General features: G+C 47.5%; 4 protein-coding genes across 4 annotated transcripts; 2 read left to right on the top strand and 2 right to left on the bottom strand.

The window, feature by feature from the left end:
• Positions 1-1,612: 1,612 nt before the first annotated feature.
• On the bottom strand, positions 1,613-4,426 carry BDCG_01479 (uncharacterized protein). Its single transcript, XM_045416989.1, has 2 exons — positions 2,640-4,426; positions 1,613-2,550 (listed from the first exon to the last, which is right to left on the bottom strand). The coding sequence occupies exons 1-2, from the start codon at positions 3,169-3,171 to the stop codon at positions 2,189-2,191; spliced, it is 894 nt and encodes a 297-aa protein (XP_045273925.1). The 5' UTR covers positions 3,172-4,426; the 3' UTR covers positions 1,613-2,188.
• A 200-nt stretch (positions 4,427-4,626) lies between these two features.
• On the top strand, positions 4,627-9,568 carry BDCG_01480 (golgi complex component; the record flags this gene model as incomplete). The annotated part of the gene is made up of 3 exons (XM_045416990.1): positions 4,627-4,962; positions 5,027-5,453; positions 5,511-9,568. 3 exons carry the CDS (start codon positions 4,627-4,629, stop codon positions 9,566-9,568), a joined length of 4,821 nt encoding a protein of 1,606 aa, XP_045273926.1.
• A 2,355-nt stretch (positions 9,569-11,923) lies between these two features.
• On the top strand, positions 11,924-13,752 carry BDCG_01481 (endo-1,3(4)-beta-glucanase; the record flags this gene model as incomplete). The annotated part of the gene is made up of 4 exons (XM_045416991.1): positions 11,924-12,040; positions 12,112-12,347; positions 12,432-12,855; positions 12,949-13,752. 4 exons carry the CDS (start codon positions 11,924-11,926, stop codon positions 13,750-13,752), a joined length of 1,581 nt encoding a protein of 526 aa, XP_045273927.1.
• A 645-nt stretch (positions 13,753-14,397) lies between these two features.
• On the bottom strand, positions 14,398-19,028 carry BDCG_01482 (capsular associated protein). Its single transcript, XM_045416992.1, has 7 exons — positions 18,376-19,028; positions 18,243-18,301; positions 17,842-18,155; positions 17,393-17,749; positions 17,165-17,320; positions 16,675-17,105; positions 14,398-16,612 (listed from the first exon to the last, which is right to left on the bottom strand). Exons 1-7 carry the CDS (start codon positions 18,417-18,419, stop codon positions 14,827-14,829), a joined length of 3,147 nt encoding a protein of 1,048 aa, XP_045273928.1. The 5' UTR covers positions 18,420-19,028; the 3' UTR covers positions 14,398-14,826.
• Between the last annotated feature and the right edge of the window lie 345 nt (positions 19,029-19,373).

Below are 19,373 nucleotides of genomic sequence, written 5' to 3' on the forward strand. Positions count from 1 at the left end.
ACAACCATAACCCGGTTGTATAATAAGCCTACGTTTTTCCGGTAAGGAAATATATGTCTGTGGGTCACGTGGGTTAGGGCTTGTGTAGTAGCTCCAACATCCAATGGCAAGCGCTTAGTTATCTCAGCCGGCTCAGACGCTGCGCAGAAGATGTTGGCCGTTACGGCCGTTGCGGCTCCAATTGGCTGTGGCGATCTCCCTAGATCACGTGACCAACCACTATATTAAGCTCTTTGTAGATCTATCAATACAACCTTCAACTATCCTACAGAAGAATTCTCCAAAGCTAATCCCAAATAGACAATAAGCTAAACCAAATTGATCAAAACTAAGTTACCAAATCTATTCCTCTGGCGATGGGTCTGAGCCCGCTGAGATAAGCAAACGCCGTGCTTGCCCTGGCGGACATGATGCTCGAATAACCAGCTTGTCTCTATCTGGGGACAATATGCGGACCGAGAACTTCATGCTGGGCCACGATAGTGCGGAGTACGGGAAATGCAACATTTGAGAGCCAGAGATATCCGACAGCCGGTCTAGCATCTTCACAAAGGGCGTTTTTGTTGCCTCAAAATCACCCGTGTGCCGGAGACTCTTTTGATATACAATTCCATTGATATCTATTCTCCTGCCCCGGAGACGGAGCGCTATCAACCTGCACGAATTTGGCCCTCACTTCACGCTTCAATTTCTTCTGTAGGGTAGTAGCAACGGTGAATCCCACAGCGAAGGTGGTTATATTGCCGATGTGTGGACTTCAGTTTGACTGGGCGCCAATGTGGACAGCGATAGTTGGGCGGGAGCATTGGTCGTTCAGATATTTGATCAGGTGCTTCTTGAAATAATAATATGATCCGGCACCTAGTGGATGATGAGCCTCTCCATCGTGACGTATCATCTGGAACAACGAATGGTGTATGATTGGATGTGTATATGTATTTATCGTGAAGAATGTGAGAGGAGGAGAAGGATGAATTAGGAAGCTCTCCAATCAGCCCGAAAATATGAAAATATGAAAATATAGCCGCGCCTAACACTTCTTCCCAGTCACTTCCATCTCCCTAAAATAAACAAACTCAGGCACGAAGAGAAGTGGATGGTTCATCCTTTATTATTGATATTACCTTATTTTATCCCTTCCGGAAGCCCGGACCTTTATCTCAGGCAGCTGCTTCGGGCCGCCTACAGCCAAGTTCAGCATCCTGAGACAAGGGCAACTGGCAGGGGGTTAAATACTTCGTTACCTTGAGGGATGCGGCAAGAGATCCATTCGCGCCAGTGTTGGAGGGGAGGCCGTTTGTATAGAGTAGAACACCAATTAAAATAGCACCCCAACATAGACTTCCTCATTGGTAATCATATAACTTCAGAGGCTATTAAATAAAGTTTTATATCATATCGTGTGATTAAGTGCGCGAGGTCGTGGTGAAATCGTTACGTTAAAAACCCATTTAAAATCAATTTGGCCGCACCTAGTGCAGACCATGTCAAACCCACGATAATATAACCAATCAATTGCTTGCTTGCTGCAATGACGCGGCGTTGGTCAGAAACGCAGAGCCATGATTGCGTTTGCGAGCTGTTGCATTGGAAGCGATTAATCATTCAAGCAAAGCAGTACAGCACCATTGGTTTCTGTCCGTTGGGCACAACATTGATTTTAGTTTACGGGGTTTTCTGATCGGGGATTGGAGTGCTTGGTTGCTAACTTTCTCTTTAAATTTCTCCAACCAAGCTGGCCGTCTAGTTTGAAGAGTTATGCCAGTTTTATTGAGTTCCAGATGCATTTATAATGGGCTGAAGAGTTGTATACCAAGCATGATTTGGGTACCAAGGAGTGCTTTTAGGGTAGCCAAATATGAATGGCTCGCCGCACAAGGAGTACATCCCTAAGGGTGTGATGAATTTACATGGGCTATTCCTTTGAGGCAACCGGCCAGCATGTCAAACGCGGAGCTAGCATTTTTTAACTAATAATATGGATAAGGACCGGAAAGGGACAACTCAGAATAACCTTGGAAGAATGCCTAGACCGATATCTCCTGTTAACCCAAACATTTGCAACGAGGCTCCGAAGCCGAAAGTAACTTTTACCACTGCAAATCGATGGATATCCGATCCACCAGACACGGAACAGTATAGGAGAAACATAAGAATCAACCAAGACAACCGACAACCACGGGATACCCTAAACTATATTCATCATATCCTGCGCTCGAAGTACATCACCTTGATTGAGAAAGTCAACAAGAACGACGTTAGGCTTGTGACCGTGGATTGATGTGCACAGCTCAACTTGCGCCCCGATACTTCCTTTCCCAGTCGGAGCGTTGGTTCTTGGTGCTGACAACCGGTCAGGAAACAAAACGCCGACCTTTTCTATATCCAGATAGTGGTTCACGATATACATCCTATCGTCCGGGTTCGCGTTAGGTGGGCGATCAATTTTGCACTGCAAAAAGAGCGGATCGGTGGTGTCGAAGGGCGTTTCCCAATAGTATGAGAATTCGTCGAGAATGTAAGGCACCCTCCTCATATCGGCCCCATAATCTATTAAACCACCCACGAGCAAATTAGCACCCTGATGTTTTTTCACCCAAAGTAGTACCGAGGTGTAATGAGACACAACCAATACAAACCTAAGAATACGACAAGGCGTTTGTCAGATTGTATCATCTGTTGTAAAGTTGGCCATTCATCCAGGGGAAGTTTATGCGGAGATGACGAGGGAACAAAGGCATATGGCACAATGCCACTATTCCTGAACGATTCGTCAAATCGGGAGATGTCCAACCTGTCTCCGTTGGTAATGAGGAGCGTGACCACTTCGTCCGGATTGTCATCGAGCCAACCCTTCACCTTGCGAAGAAATGTATCGAGGCCGCCTGCGTTTTCTAGAAAGCACGAAGTGTGACACATGCGCAATTTGCCTCTCGCATTCAGGTGAGTTTGGCCCTGCAAATACCGTACACCCAGGTTTAATTGGCTGACTACTGATATCTCCTGGTTGTGCTGCGGGAGGAAGCCCACAAACGGTGAGTTATGAGCCCCGACAAACGATAATTCTGAGTAGCGACGGTCACAATAATCCGCGCGTCCATTGCATTCAGTTTGGGCGAATACGCCTAGTGGCAGAAAGAGCGTCAGTAGCGCATGAAAGAGTATGAGCATTTTTGCAGGATACGGTAGCGGGTATTTAGCGAGCGTTCTAATATCCACAGTTTCTCTGCTGGGATGTGTCCTGTAAAGAAACCTCCGCTGGCAATTTCAGTGGAAGTAGCTGTAGGTGAAAACGAGTGTGCGAAATGTATATATGAAGGCTATGTATAGCTATCATATATAGACGCTATAGCTGTAGGCATCCATAACGTACCAGATCAAACATAGAGCACTATCTTCTGAGGAGATAGATAGATGATAGACATGTGCACACCATGGCTAGGAAGGAGCCCATGGTCCAGCAATTGTCATGGTAGGGAAAGGGAATAATACTGCGAGGATTGTCGCTCCTTCAGCACGAACAACGACACACTTTTTATCCGCCGCATCCAACAGCGGCGGCAGCAGCTGTGTTGGGACTGCGTGTCCCTTAAGCTCATAGATATATAGGCCACCCTGATATCATATCAGATCCCATCCGACCGAGGCGGGTTTAACATCATGGACAGTGCGGATATTGTCAATGTTTCCTAAGACCAGCTTTTCCCAATATACTGTATAAATTACTTAGCCTCGATCTCGAGGCGGTCACGAACCGCCAGCGCATGAGTTCGAGATGTAGACTAGGATAGCTAGCTGAAGTATCCTTGGGATCGTTGGAGGGAGTGATGTGCACAGAACGAGATAGACCCTGGGGTCCAAGTGGTCCAAGTGGTCCAAGTGGTGCCCGACACATATTTTCAACAGGCTATATCGAGCATCAAGCTATGAGGAATCTGGATAGTATGTACATGTACATTGAAGCATCCATTGATCGAGCTCAGGCCCTTAGGTTTGCAGGGAAAATGCTTACAATAGCGTGGGTGCTTGGCATTGAAGACCCTCAGGGTTTGATTTCGAGTGTTATCTCCCTGATAGCCCAAAATTTGAGTTGTAATCCAACGCATAATCTCTAATTCAGAGATGTGGTAGGTTTTGCGGGAGAGCGGAATGAGCGCTGACGGGGAGTTGGTTTTGTTGCCGCTGAGTGATTTGCTGCTGACTGGAAACTTCAAGCTAGATATTTAAATACGTCCGCCACACAATAATAAACACCGGACGCATCTCCGCTAGGACCGAGCGACCAACCATTCTCACGACGAACGCTCTATCGGTTTACTATCGGTGTGGAGATTGCTTCGGCTTCTTTGAATGACTCTAGTTGCATTCTAAACGGGACTCCTCTTGTTTCCGAACTATACGAGAGGCTACACGAACCGTATCACTGCCCACACTGCCCAGCTACACCCAGTTGCCTAGTTGGACCCCTGCCACGGACGAACTCGATCGCACAGCGCACTGCTAATTTCCCGGAAGCTCCTTATTAGATTGGCGATAACCCGCAACGATTCCACTTCCCGTTCTAAGCCTGGTAGGATTTCTGAAACCATAAAGGCTGGAAGCGATGGTCTTTCGACAACCCGACCCATGAGCTCCAGGATTGAGGGGAGTGATGATGGGGCTCGAGAGGATGAACCACAGTTGGAGAATAACGACCATGAACAGCTCCCTGTAGCACCGGATGGGGAGGCCGATAACGAGGGTATGCGGGAGCAATATGAAATAGAGCCTGGCCAGGATGTGTTTCTCGATGATAACCCGCTGTCCGTGGCCGATAGTCGTGATCTTACGGCGGTGGAGTCGGATTCTGCGCTTCAAAACGGATCTGGCGAGACGTCATCGATACATCAACATCTGCGAATCAGGGGAATCGGGAGCGGCGATGATTCTGGGTCAATACCAGATGACTCTCCCTCTGTCCAAGTACGTTGATTTTTGACCTTATTTGCGGAACTTCTGTCCCCAGACCAGGAATTAACATTCATAGGGTTCGATTCTATCTTCAAGAAGTAGTGCTTTTGGCCTCCGTGGTTCCCCATCCAACTTGAGCCCCAGCCCTCATCGGCCGTTCGATCGAAGATTTCAATCCCGTCTTTCGGTTTCGCTTCCGGGCGCCTTGCGGCCACGATCCCCGTCATTAATTGGTCATCATTCGCGAAACTCATCAACTAGTCATATCCCTCCCAGCACGCCAGATTTACCAGAAAGCCCTGCAGCACCGTGGGAAGTAGTTCGATGGACGAAGCTTAGGAAACTTACTGGTCAGGCATTTTCGGAAGTAGGCAAGCGGAACTTTGGCCAACCTACGTGTACTGCAATTTCCACTGCCATTGTCATTGGGACAGCCAAGGGTATGGTAATGGTGTTTGACTACCAGCAGAATCTTAAGGCGATCATTGGGCCTGGAACAAAAGGTATTTTCTTTTAACGCCTACATCTTAAACGATCGCGCAAACTGACTTCGCATTTAGCTGTTGAGTCTGGTCCTGTTACTGCGCTTGCTATCTCCGCTGACCACACTACAATCGCGGTTGGCCATGGTAGTGGCCATATCTTTACGTGGGAGATTTCGAAGCCCGCGCTCCCATTTCTACACATCCCACCAATATCGGCCGGCCAGCTGGGCTCCAAGCGATCCGACGGCCATAGATCAGGGGTAGCGATTATTCACATGGGTTTTCTGGGAACAAGACACACTGCGCTAGTCTCCGCTGATGACCACGGTATGGCATTTTCACATCTTGCAAGTAGAGGTATGGGAGCAGTTGGCCGAGTTGTGCGAACCACACGTATTTTAGGACGTTACCCCGATACGGTAGTTGTCGGCGGCCGACCTCGAAAACCAAGTTCCGTACTGGCATTTTCTCCCTTACCCCTAGGTAATGTTGAAAAAGCAACGGACTCAATAGGCCTGGTTGCAATGCTCACGCCGTATCTTCTCGTGATTGTATCAACGACCCCCATTGCTCAAACTCAGTATAAAGCTGCTAGGCCGAAGGAGGTTGCTGCCCACAGTGCTCTTACAGCTGCGCTTGCTTGGTTTCCAGCCATAAAGCTGAAGGGGAAAGATTCTGAAGCCTCGAAGACCAAATTAGTCTATTGTTGGTCGAACGTACTTACAGTGTTGGAGGTCTCGGAAGTGAAATCAACTGAACCTGCGGACAAGGACAAACCTCCCGGTTTCGAATTTAAACCGCGAAGTAGATGGAGAGCTGAAGAAGCGATTGTTGCTGTACAGTGGATAAGTCGTTCCGTGCTTGCGGTGATGACAATAACTCAGCAACTGCTAATATTGGAGGACAACACTTTGCGAATGACGGACTCCTTCGACCTCATACATAAGCACATCTATCATGTGGATATATTTTCGAAGCAACTTCATTCTCTGGTTGAGCAGCTGGATGAGGAAGACGAATCGATGCATGGAGTAATTGCGGATGCTTTCTACATGAGCTTTAGAGCATATAAAGGACGACTATTTCTACTAGGCGTCAATGATATGTCAGTCGGCAGCCTATCCAATTGGGCTGACAGGTTACTAGCTCTCATGCAAAGTGGCGACTTCATAGGTGCTATTCGACTTGCAACGTCTTACTATAGAGGCGATACTGAGAAGCTCACCGTGGGGCTCCCAGAAGAGGATGATTTGCGCCATCAATTAGTACAAGAGAAGCTGCTAGAAATGATGTCAGCATCCGTTAGATACGCATTTGGTAGAAACCAGGAAGCACCCAACGAGCGCCTCCAGCCAAGTCAGCTCGAGGAACTTGCTGATTCCTGTATTGCAGCTTGCGACGCCCTGTCTGATTACGAATTTCTATTTAACGAAGTTTATAACTGGTATGAAGAGTGTGGTTCGGAAGGTATATTTTTGGACATCCTTGAGCCCTACATCGTGCAGGGGAGCGTTCGAATCCTACCTCCTACCGCAGTGAAATCATTGATCACCCACTATATAACGAACCATACCGCTACTCGGCTGGAAGAAATAATTTGTTTACTTGATACATCGACCATTGATATTGATCAAGTTACATCGTTGTGCAAGAAATATAATTTATACGACGCATTCATATATGTGTGGACTCGTACGTTTGGTGATTACGTTGGTCCCCTAATTGAGCTTATCCATATGATTCACGGACACAGGGGTCCTAATGTCAATGGAAATGCGGATATCGAAGCAAGGGACCACTCACATGCGATGAAAATGTTCCCCTATCTGTCGTATGTGTTGACCGGCAGAATATACCCCACCGGAGAAGACATGCCTGATCTCGAAGCTTCCAAGGCAAAAGCTGGGATTTATGATTTTCTTTTCTCGGGAACTTCTATGACTTCAAGTTCAAAAAAGCCCGCCTCCCAGGACTCCTTTCCCGACCTTCGAAAAATCCTTGAATTCGATACGCCTAGTTTTATGAGTATGCTTAACGAAGCCTTTGAGGATAGCTTCTTAAATGACGCCACTGATCAAGCAAGTAATGGCGCGATAATACTAGCTTCTGGTGATTCCACGGCACATGGCCTATCTATTAACCGCCAATACTTAATCAGTATTTTACTCGAAATTATGGAATCTTCCAACTTTGGCCCAGAGGAGACTATCTATCTTGATATGTTTATTGCCCGAAATCTACCGAAATACCCTCAGTATACTCTGCTATCAGGATCAACCCTCCAACAAGTGCTTGTGAGGTTATGTCACTATCCTAATCCGGAAATGATAGGCGACTGCCAGCTCAGCGCAGAATACCTACTATCAATATATCGCCCGCCCGATATCCAGGCCTTAATTCCCTTGTTAAAGAGAGCCCAATTCTACCGAGTTTTAAAGTCTACTTATAAAGCAGAGAAGCAATTTTCGGATCTTCTGTTAACTTATCTTGAAGATCCAGAAGATCAGCAGTCAATTTTCGGCTGCATCCGTGATTGCCTTCGCCCAAGCTCGAAACTGAGCAAGAAGCAGCGTCGCGATGTGCATGCCGTAGTTAAGGACCGCGCTGCAAAAATCGTCGATATTGATGCGGAAAAAGCTGCTCAAACTGTTCAAGACACAGCCCCCGATTTGCATATAGAGTTTCTCCGCGTCCTAGAAGATGATTCTCCACGGCAATATTTATATCTCAACACCCTATTCGAACCGGAGTGGAAACGGCCGGGCGAGACTGAACTTGCAGCGAAGTTTGGAACTCACCTTGTTGAACGCTATGTTCAACTAATGTGTCAATATAACCCTTCGCATGTCACGGATTTTGTAGATATCCTGAAGATTGGAGATCTCAAACTCGATACGGTACTTCCTTCGATGGAAAGTAGTGGGGCTATCGATGCTGCAATAATCCTACTAGCCCGTCAAGGGGAGGTGCGTGCTGCAATGGACCGGCTAATCAAACACATCGGGACGCTTGAGGCCGGTCTGTCAGGATTATTACAGAATGCAGATGAAAGCCCTGATTCAGCAAGCATGGAAGAAGCGGTCGTTGATCTTATCCAGTCCTTGGATAAATATACTCGTGTTGGAATATGGGTCTGTCTACAGCAGTCGAAAGCGTCTAGAAAATCTCGTGGAGGGAACAAATTCAACAAAAGGGGCGCGGCAGTCTTCCAGCTACCGTTATCATTCGAAGAGAATCTCTGGCTTGATCTTATTGAAGCGATCGTCCGTATAGCTCGCAATATGTCGCCTTTGCTGAGGGAAGTTTCGCCAGGCTTCGAGAGGGATACCCTAAGGGAAAAGACTGATAGCACTAAAATCGGGGAGATTTCCTCCTCTTTTCGGGTTCTTGTTCAGCAAGTATTTACTGCTCTGTTGACGAGCACCACAAAATCCGGCGATAGACCTGGTGAAAGAACTGATCTCTCCTTTTTGCGTATTCTGCGAGCTTTCCTCACACGGGTAGCTGCTGCTTCACCTTCTCTTTCAGAGCTTCGTTCTGTAATCGCATCAATATTTTCTGCATACGCTTATGAGGAATCTCTACTTTCCCTCGCCAATTCAATGCTGGACAAGGACCTTTTTGTGCATGTGAACGAAATTACCAAACTCCGTCAACGAGGGTGGAGACCGCGAGGGCAGGTCTGTGAAGTTTGTCGACAGCGAGTATGGGGGCCCGGATCAGGGGCCTGGATTTGGGAAGCGTGGCAAAATAAACAAGACGTTGATGCGAAGCGCGGACAAGCAAGACAGCTCGACATGGCTGGAAATACGAATCTACATTCGTACGGAAAGGGCAAGGAACCAATGTTACGAGACGATGCGAATGTACACACATCGAGCCAAAATACGAACCTGACGACACAGGTGGATGTTAGTGGAAAACTCACACATCCCTTCGGGCCGCAGGAACCCCAGCTACTCGGTCCTGGACAGGACGTTGGACCCCTAATCGTGTTTGGCTGTCGGCATCTATATCACCGACCATGCCTGGTGAACGAGGCAGAGAAACGAGGCTTCCATGGCCAATCTACACCCAGTCATCTGGGCGATGGGTCGGACTTGCCGTGTCTGATCTGCACCGAACACGGGTGACACCGTGAGAGGAACGAATGTCTCTTTGCACTTTGCTTTTAAATTCCGCCCTGACTACCTGCCTCTATATATATCGCTCCAGTTTGGCTCCAGCCACTCCTCTCTGTTCACCTCCTCTCTGTTCACCTCGACTCTGTTCACCTCGACCCAACCCCACCTGTTCTCCTAGCTTTGCCCATATATCCCACAATTGCATCTTGTGCTTTTCCATTCCTTTCTCTTGTTTCGTCCCTGTTTCATCTTGTCGTGAATTACGCCTGTTTACTAGAAAGGATTTCATGATTTTATATGGAATGACATTCTGGTTCGTCATGCCTTAGCTACATATACGGAGTATATACGGAGCATATACGAGTGTCACGTGTATAGTGTATACGTTTTCTTCATACCATTCATGTTCTCGTCGAAGTGATCGTCGACTTGCATACCACTTGCCGGGGTTCTAACCATATTAATTCTAAAATACATTATGCTTCAACTACCTTCGTGATTTGAAAACAATGGCTGAGCAACGCTCCCTTGAGTTGACTTCCTTTCTGGGCCAGGTATCTGCACCCCCTGTCCTCTCGCATGCGGGAGGGTGGGTGAGTTGTGGAAGTTAGGCTAAGCACGGATAAATTTCCATTTCCCATCCAATCGGCGAGGCGGGAAAGATCCTGTGGCGCATTTCCTCCATTTTGCTCCCAGCGCGACCCTTCGATGCGGCTGAAAACTAGAGATTTTTTTATTAGCACCGAGTGCCAGTTAAGTTGTTTGCCAGTTGGTAAAGCTAAAAGTCGCTAACTGCTTCGCAAATTTGCCATTGTTGGGCCAAGCGTTCTAAAGTCCTAAGGAGTCTTTCTTCTTGCTGACGGTCATGTTGTTTGTTTCCGCCTGGTACCGGAACAGGGGCTTCACTGTGGAGGCGCGTATATTAATGTCACGTTTCCCCATGTAGGACGAATAGTTTTAGTAGCTGTGTAAGGTGTAACACCTCCTTCAGGATCTTTTGCCCGGTGCAAGTCGTTCTTAGTGGCGCTCCTTGTGATTCTTCCCGAAAAAGGGGGACAAAGGAGAACGAGGATGGTTTACGCATAGCGGTCCAGGCTTACTTGCAGCCAACTTCTGTCGCAGTCTAGGCCCTGCCAAACTCGTGCCCAGAGCCCGATAGTCAGCCTCGGAACAAAATCTCCGGATGTTGTGCACTGTGCAGTGCAGGTGGGTGGGTGTGCAGGTGGTGCGAATCAGGGGGTGACTAAGCAAACCTTAAACGCAAACTGCGGAGGAGCCTCAACTTTATTTCGTCCTCATCTTTCTCGATCAGGAATCAATCGGTATTAGAGAGAGTAGCGACGGAGAGCATGATGACGGGTGAAAAGGCAGCAATTGAACTGTAGCCTCTTTGGTGGTGGTGGATGAATCCTGGTGCTGTGGTTCGGTCGTTGAATCGTGATATCTTCGGGCGCTCGTTTCTGCTTGACAACTGGCGTCCAAGGATCCTCGTTAGCCTGGCGCCGTTTCGCTTCGGAAGTTACCAACCCTCGCTGATTGGAGTTCCTGATTTATTCCAGACCGACGCAACGCCGCCAAGTCGGACTCGTTTCGACCGGCGCTTCCGTGCTCACTTTTTTAACCACTTACAAAAACATCCGCAAGGTGGAAAAGTGGGCTGCAGTTTCAAGAAGCAGCAACATGTTTCCAAACAGAGCGTGGCCCTTTGGTTGTTGATCTTTGTTCCAGATATCCAGTTGCGTATTCAACAGGGCGTGATGAGGGGTTCTCCTGATGCTTGGGGAATTGTCACATCCAGCCCCCCCGAGGCAAAATTTTCCTGACTACGACTGGATAATGGCTCGTAATGGCTCCTTGTCGACCACATCTCGTACGGGCGCTCACTCCCAAGACGTGGAGGCTGTGGCTCTTGATAGCTACGCAGCGTATGGCTCTGGATGTCTTACGTCCCACGCTAGGTAGTTGGATTCACCCAACTACTGGACTGTACCGCTACATTGACCTCCACTGGCGCCGCTACATGGACTAATTCAGGAACACTGGGCTGTTTGCTGTCAGGGTCAGGGCCAAAGCTGATTTTATAACAAGATGATGATGACCCCTAGAAACTTCTCGCAAGTTAATCTTTTTCTGTTCCCTTTCGTTGCTGGTTTCTTCTTTTCAGTCAAACACATTCCTTCTGCGCATCCTTTTTATGTTGCAGGTATTGCAACTATTCCATTCCTTGACTATTGTGTTTTGCATAATTACGCTCTTTTCCTGTGAAGAGGTTTGCATCTCTTCACCATTTCGAAGTTATAAAACGTTCCACGTGAAGACTAGAGTCGACATCATTCCTTGAGCAACATCAACCACAACAACAAAATGAGGGCTACCAAGCTCGCGTTGCTTGCCGCTCTGGCCAAGCTGAGTACTGGCGCCTACGTACTCCAAGATGATTATCAACCCTCGAACTTCTTTGACGACTTCGCTTTCTTTGACGTAAGACCCTATTCACTCCTCGCGCAATGAATGGGGTGCGACCTCTGGTGTTCCCAACTAACTATCAACAGGGACCGGACCCAAGTAATGCATATGTTACTTACGTTGATAAATCCAAAGCACTGAGGGACGGGCTTGCTTCAAATAATAACGATTTTGTCTATCTCGGAGTTGACCATCAGAATGTTGCAAGGGGTCGTGGCCGTGAGAGTGTTCGGCTGGAGACGAAGAAATCATACAAACACGGCCTGATTGTGGCTGATATCTCTCACATGCCCGGTAATATCTGTGGAACCTGGCCCGCGTTGTAAGTCCTAGTCCATCCCAACGCGTCGATGTCCATCCCCCTCGCGATCTTTTTCTAGTCCCCAGTACTCTGACCACCATATAGCTGGGCAACGGGGGCCACATGGCCTGATGATGGCGAATTCGATATCATCGAGGGTGTCAACAAACAAAACAAGAACGTGGTTGCATTGCACACCACAGCAGGCTGCAAAGTGGAAGACAATAATAAATATAGTGGGATACTCGTCACCAAGGACTGTGATGTATACTCTCCAAATCAACCAAGCAACCAAGGATGCTTGTTCAGGGCCCCTAGCGCAACTAGCTACGGAACTGCATTCAACAGTATTGGCGGAGGTGTATATGCGACTGAATGGACTAGCGATTCCATCAGTGTCTGGTTCTTCCCGCGCTACCAAATTCCCTCCAATATCAATGACGAGAACCCAGATCCGTCGACCTGGCCCAGACCAATTGCACACTTCACGGGTTGTGAATTTGACAAATTCTTCCAGGAACAGCGAATTGTAAATAACCCCCCCAACCTCCCAACTGCCATCCATTCAAATTGGGGTCTTCATGTAGTTCTGAACTAACCAAATTCTTTTTCATGCCTGCAGATCTTCAATACCGCCTTCTGTGGTGACTGGGCCAAGGCTACCTGGAACGAGAACGGGTGCGCTGCGGGAGGCAGGACTTGCGAAGACTATGTCAAGAACAACCCTTGGGCATTCAGTGAAGCCTTCTGGTCCATCAACTACATGAAAGTTTTCCAGAACAAGCAAGGCGATACGTCAACTAGCACCACTACATCCTCAACATCATCGACGTCTTCGTCGTCAACTGAGGCCCCGACTACGACTATGACCACGTCATCGACATATGAGCCTTCTGTCTCCAGCTCTACTGCCCCGGAACCTTCGCAATCCGCGTCCACGCCTAGCGAATATCCTCAACCATCGACCGCTGAGCCTACCGCATCCAGCTCTTCCTACCCCAAGTCTTCGTTTGCGTCTACTGACTCTCCTGTGCCTACCGACTATCCTGTTCCATCATCTGATGAACCCACTGTCCCCAGTGCTACCTACTCAGAATCTTCGCCTGTGCCTACCGATTATCCTGTTCCATCGTCTGACGAACCCACTGTTCCCAGTGCTACTTACTCAGAATCTTTGCCATCGGCATCCGCACCTAGCGAATATCCTACTGGGACCGCTTCCGTTGACCCGACTGACGTCTCATCCTGCACGCCACCACCAACGCAGAGCTGCATAACCTATACGACCAAAACGACAATCGCGATCGTAGTGACTGCTCCTGAGAGTTACAAGGAAGCTATCCAGACAGAGTCAGCTGAGGATGAGACAGAGCCAGCTGCTTATCCCACAGAACCAGCGGGATACCCCACAAATGACAAGTACTGAAGCGACGACAGCATATCAACGAGCACGCTGCTGCAGCTCATCATTGATAGGTAAAATAGAATGCGCCTCTTGACTCCCTTTTGTAATAGCTCTGTTGGAATTTTTACTTGGGTGTGATATTCGTTTTTCCTTCATTGTTCGTGCTCTCTTGGACGAGCAATCAGGGGCCAGGCCTCGCTTTGGTCTCCTTTCTTTTTTAGGGAGTGTTGATGATGTGTTTGATAATGTTTCTACTTCTGTTAATCTAATTATATTCTTCCTATTTTTCTTTGCCGGCTTTGCTTGGGTGAAAATGCTTATTTGGGTGAAATGGGAACGGACGAAGTGGAAACACCACTTTGGATGGCCCGATCAATTTTTATTATTGGGGGAAAATCCGAAACTGAATACAACGCACGCAGGATAAGCACAGCCAAAAAGGCCCTCTTTTATTATTATTACCTTATATAATTTTAGATGAGAAGTTTATGGGCTTGAATCTGTTAAATACCCTGCGATTCTTTGCTAGTAGTTTTTGTTTACGAAGGTGGCTACGGATATATATACATATATATACAGAACAGACAGCCCATAGAAATTTGACATTCAGTCACACATCTCATCTCCCTTTGTCTATCCTAATCATAGACCTACGTTCTAAGTATTCTGATTTGGACCCTTCAATTTCTCTCACCCGTTTTGATAATCGGGAACGCCGATCCCTACATTTTGAGCCTCACATTAGCTTTGTTGTCTGTATGTGCTATTACTATTACTGCGCTCTTCATAAATTATAATCACCAATCTTAATATTGTCAAGGTGAAACAAGCACATGAAATAACTCGTTAAATGTTTGTACATGTACATTGCAATAATCTTGAGGTATATAATTAAAGTAAAGCAAGATCCAATCCAGGTTTTTGCGCCCGCGCGCCCTATACACACCTCGACTCTTTCCCGCGCATGCTAACGGAAGCCTGGTTTACCGCAACAACCGAAAAAAAAAAGTAAATAAGAAGAAAATGGACAAAAAGATAGAAGTCGGTCTATATAAAAAGTAGCGACTGCTGTATTGCACAGTATTATCATCACCCTTATCCTACCTGGAAACCCAGCTGGTCCCTCTTATCATCTGTCAACCGGCCCCATTCCAGCAGCAGCCGGAACATGTAGATTTCCATATCTTCCTTCCGAAGCGCCTTCTCTGCCCACTTCCGGCCCTCTTCGGCTATAAACTCTCCTTCGCGCGTGTGTGGTTCCATCAATATCTTCTGCTTATTATTATTATCGTTGTTGTTCTTGTTCTTGTGGTCCTTTTTAGCATTGTTGTTCTCACTATTCCTCCTCGCCCACATCGTCCGGCTGGGTGGTGGTTTTTGCTTTGTCTCGCCGCCAGCTTTATTCCCATTACCATCACCATCACCATTTCTCTTATTATCCTTATTGGCATCCGGAATAGGCCCAGCAGCATTAGAGTCCGGCAGCACAGCCTCCCTCGCGCCAGAGAAGTATGCCAGGGTGCTCCACAGGCCGTGCAGTCTAATATCGATAGGGACGAAATGGTGCCACGCGGTAAGCCGGCTATCCAGCCACTGGCGAAACAGGCCCGTGCGGAACGGGAGACTCCTACTCTGCAGAAACGGGAGGAAACGACCGCTAAACCCAGCCCCGTCGGCATCCATTAGGAACCGGTATTTCCAATGTTCTTGGAAATCGGTTGAAGGGCCCAGGCTGAATTCTTTCTTTTGGGAAACGCAATCTGATAAACTGCAACGGGTTATTTGGCCTGCGAGGTAGATGGAGGTTTGTAGGTCGAGGGCTTCGGGGATCTCGGAGGCGGGCATGTTGGTATATGTGTAGGAGGTTGAGTTTCTTTTTGATGTGGAAGAGGAAGGGGAAGGGAGGAGGATTGAGACGGAGTTTGAGGTGTGGTTGTTGGCGAGATGGACAATGCGTTGGCGGGTCATGCCCTTCCATTGGCCGGAAGAGCTATATCCTTCGGATGTGGTACCGCGCCAGAAAAGGGTGGACTGCTTTTCGGAGTAAGGCGCATCTGGATGTTCGTCTGTGGGTCTATATATGACTTTGTCTATATAGTTCCACGAGCTCGGATAGAGGATGTCGTTAAAACCGGATACTTTGCTCTGGCTGAAAACTGGTAAGAGTGATTTGGATACTCTAAAAGCGGAAGGGGAGAGGTAAAATCCGCTCAGATAGGCCAGATCAGGTTGGTGGCAAATATCAGAGGCCAGCGTCCAGTCGCTTAAGAACTGTTCGAGGGAATGTGGCCTGGCACAGTTCAAACAAACGTTTCGTTTGTCCCAAACGAATGACGTTTTCGCCATCGATGAAGGGGGACATACAGAGCGCCCAACGAGATCATATACTTGTTGAAAGGAAGCGTCTGTAAAAAGCTGATCTGCTCCCTTCTTTGCAGATTCGCTGAGTTCCCAAGTTGAGGCGCGATTCTCGGACCAGGACCCAATCAGTTTATCAGTGCCCTGGCGGATGTGGCTTTTGGCAGAACCGTGGAGAGCGTTGATTTTCTCCCAAGGAACAGCGACTCGGCATTCATCATTCAAATTGAAAGCTAGGTCCATGTCGGGCAGGAATTGTGAGAAAGGGTTGATCATTTTCGCTACCCCTTCAACCATCCATCTGTGTGTTGGTACAATGCTTTCTTGTATTTGGGTAGTTCCACCACGAACGCTCACAGTAGCCATATCGTTCGAAGGGTGGGATGCCATGGCATTAGTCAACTCACGTAGCGTTCGAGGGCTTAATGCGCGGAAAGGGAGAAGGTCTTCGTAGATTTGGTCATAATCATCAATCACTGCGGAAGACCTCTCAGTCGCATACTTATACCATAGATCGAAACCACTATAATCTAGGTTAGTAAAGAATTCGAGATACATAATAGAAAACTAGGTGAAGTTGCGTACGGTGGCGGATGCTGTTTGTAACGTCGCTGATATTCAGCTACAGCTTCTTGAAGGTTTTGGCTCGATTTCGCGCTGGCCACCCATTGGCCAAAATTTGTTTTAGCTCGAGATATAAGAGTGTCAATCGGATGGCGCGGGGTTTCGTTCTTCGCTGTTACGAGTAGCACGAAGGATAAACCAATCAAAGCCAAAAATACCAATCGTATCCAGCTTCGGGGCTGCCATTGTTTTTTTCTATCCTGGTCGGTGGCTGTACTGGAACGCCAGTACCAATATCCCGAAACATGCAGCAAAATGATGGAAAAGCCAGCAGTAAACACTGGGATAACAGGAAAAGCTTGGAATGCGGTCCACAGATGGGATAATTGCGATATACAAACAAATGTGAATGAGAAAAGGAAAGATATTCCCAGAATTCTAATTTGCGTTACCTTTGGAGTCAAGTTAGCAATGAAGGCGTCCAGAGAAATGTTTTCGAAACAGAACTCACAATATATGAAGCTGAGACACAGGCGCATGTAAAAAGGAGGCTCAGCTTCATAACGCTGCCAATGTACGGGAGGGAGAACTGGAGTAACCACTCCCTTTGTTTAGGCAGGATCAAATATATCGGAAATGCAGCAAGTAGCCATATTACTGATACACCCTGACCCATCGAAGTAGAAGTTAGATCAGATGACATCTTGTACACTACATCCCCCTAAAGGTGCTTACTTACAATCAGCACGAAGCCCCAGAGCACAGTAGTTTGTACCCTCCGTCCATCACTGCGACGAGTGCGCTGGCGGCCGAGTTCCGAGAATGCAATGAGTATAACGGTATCCAACACTAAACCAAGAATTTGCAATAAAGCCGTAAACAACGCAGAGGCACCGGTCAAGGGGCAGATATAAGTAGATTTCCAGCCATTGCTCATGGAGGAAGTGAGGAAAGCGGAGGTGATTAATAATAGAATCGGAAAGGTAGACGCCAGTGATCGTTTCGCATTGTCGTCAAAGCCTTGGGTGTTATTAATGCGATTGGCTCGTCTATTGGCCCAATATCCGTATATCGAAAGGAGAAGAGGAGTCAAGGCCTACAACCAGCGAAGACATTATTGTCAGCCTTTGGGAAAAAAATAGATATATATAGGTTATGTTCAAAATGAAAATTGGCATTGTAGCTTACAAAAGAGGCCGGTTTCAAACATTCCGCATTATGCACGATGTGACGTGACACTTCAATGCGCAAAGCCAACGCACATATAGCCAGCCAGGTTATACGCGATGCTTTCCGTGTTTGTGCGCTTGTGAGTTTGCGCAGCTTCTCTATAGCCTTGGAGGTATCGGATGGGGAATGTGGGAGAGAGTCTGAAAGCGGGATCGAATCATCGTGCTCGTCGGCGTCGGGGTGTCGCGAAGGAGAAGTGACAAAAAGGCCGAATACCAGGAGGAAGAGGCCGGATAATGCGGAGGTAATTGCAGCAGTATGCGCAGGCCGGTCTAATGTTCGTCATCCCCTTACTTTTTAGCATCTGTCAACTATTGGGGATCCCACTGCGATCGAAATAGTAGTAGAAGAGAACATACCAAAAACGAGGGAGGACTCTGCGGAGAGCTTCAATAATGAGACGCTGATGATAAATACACTATAGCGACGTTAGAATTGTGCGCATTTCATTTTGCCCCCCTATCCTCTCTCTCTAGGAACCAGGGGCCGTACGTTGATGCAGTGTACTTGATCGTCCCACGGGAGATAGTGTCCATTCCTAGGCCTGATCCGCGATGGAGCGCAAAACGTGCAATAAGAAATACCACACGTTTGACTCTAGTAAAACCTAGTATATCTCAATGAACTTGACGGAACTTCCCCCCCCCTCGGTGCTCGCAGTTCTCCTAGTCCAAGAAACAACTCCACAGTTATAGCAAAGGCGACAAATCCTGGAAACGGGGGGCCAATCAAACCCCTAGAGCATGTCCGCTGTAATATGGCGATCCAGTTATCCCACGCAGGCTCGGCTGATGCGAATCGCCATAAATAAGGTATTTGGGGGTGATTTGGAGTTTTGGTGGGAGGTAGGTAAGCTGAGAGGATCTCGATTCGTATTTATGGAAAGCTCAGAACTCTGGCTGGATATTCAGAAGGATAGTGTCCGAACCATAGACAATTCGCAAAGCCAAAACTCCGGGGAGATGGGGAGATGGACGGTGACGGGAGTTTAAATCCAGAAGGTTTCGAGTTATATTAATAATAACTATAATACCCTAAATAACTATCGCTGAAAAATCTCAAAACGAGTGTCTCAGCTCACGCAATGAGAATTGATCAGCCAGGCAAGATCCAGCACAACTAGTCTCGTGTTAGCGGCGTATAGAGTATAGTATAGAGCCCGACCACGGGCGGACATGGAGGTTTTTGAGTTGCTGGTCTGTATTTACAGAGTAGATAGCCTTGAAATATCGAGAACTCGCGATGCTATTCATATTATTACGAATTGAACTCGGTAGAACCTCCGCCTTGGTGATTTGTAGCTCACTATCAGAGAACGAACTGGCTTACGAACTGCCCACTGCGAGGGGTAACTAGCTAGTTATTCATTAAATATTGCACCCAGGACCCCCTATATAGTTAATGTCTAGTTATACGAGAATGCTACCCATGCGACTCTTTTGGCGCTCAACACGGACAAGAAGCCTGGAGAAGCCCAATTATTCAACTAG

Source organism: Blastomyces dermatitidis (genome assembly GCF_000003525.1).
Source record: "Blastomyces dermatitidis ER-3 genomic scaffold supercont1.2, whole genome shotgun sequence".
NCBI classification, from domain to species: Eukaryota; Fungi; Ascomycota; class Eurotiomycetes; order Onygenales; family Ajellomycetaceae; genus Blastomyces; species Blastomyces dermatitidis.

Bases quoted from the DNA above. Each gene is read 5' to 3' on its own strand.
- BDCG_01479 (XM_045416989.1), bottom strand. From the start codon at position 3,171: ATGCTCATACTCTTTCATGCGCTACTGACGCTCTTTCTGCCACTAGGC. The intron at 2,551-2,639 runs GTTTGTATTGGT...GTGGTTTAATAG, and splicing joins ACGCCTTGTCGTATTCTTAG to ATTATGGGGCCGATATGAGG.
- BDCG_01482 (XM_045416992.1), bottom strand. From the start codon at position 18,419: ATGGACACTATCTCCCGTGGGACGATCAAGTACACTGCATCAAC. The intron at 18,302-18,375 runs GTACGGCCCCTG...ACGTCGCTATAG, and splicing joins ATCAAGTACACTGCATCAAC to TGTATTTATCATCAGCGTCT. The intron at 17,106-17,164 runs GTGAGTTCTGTT...TTGACTCCAAAG, and splicing joins GTGTCTCAGCTTCATATATT to GTAACGCAAATTAGAATTCT.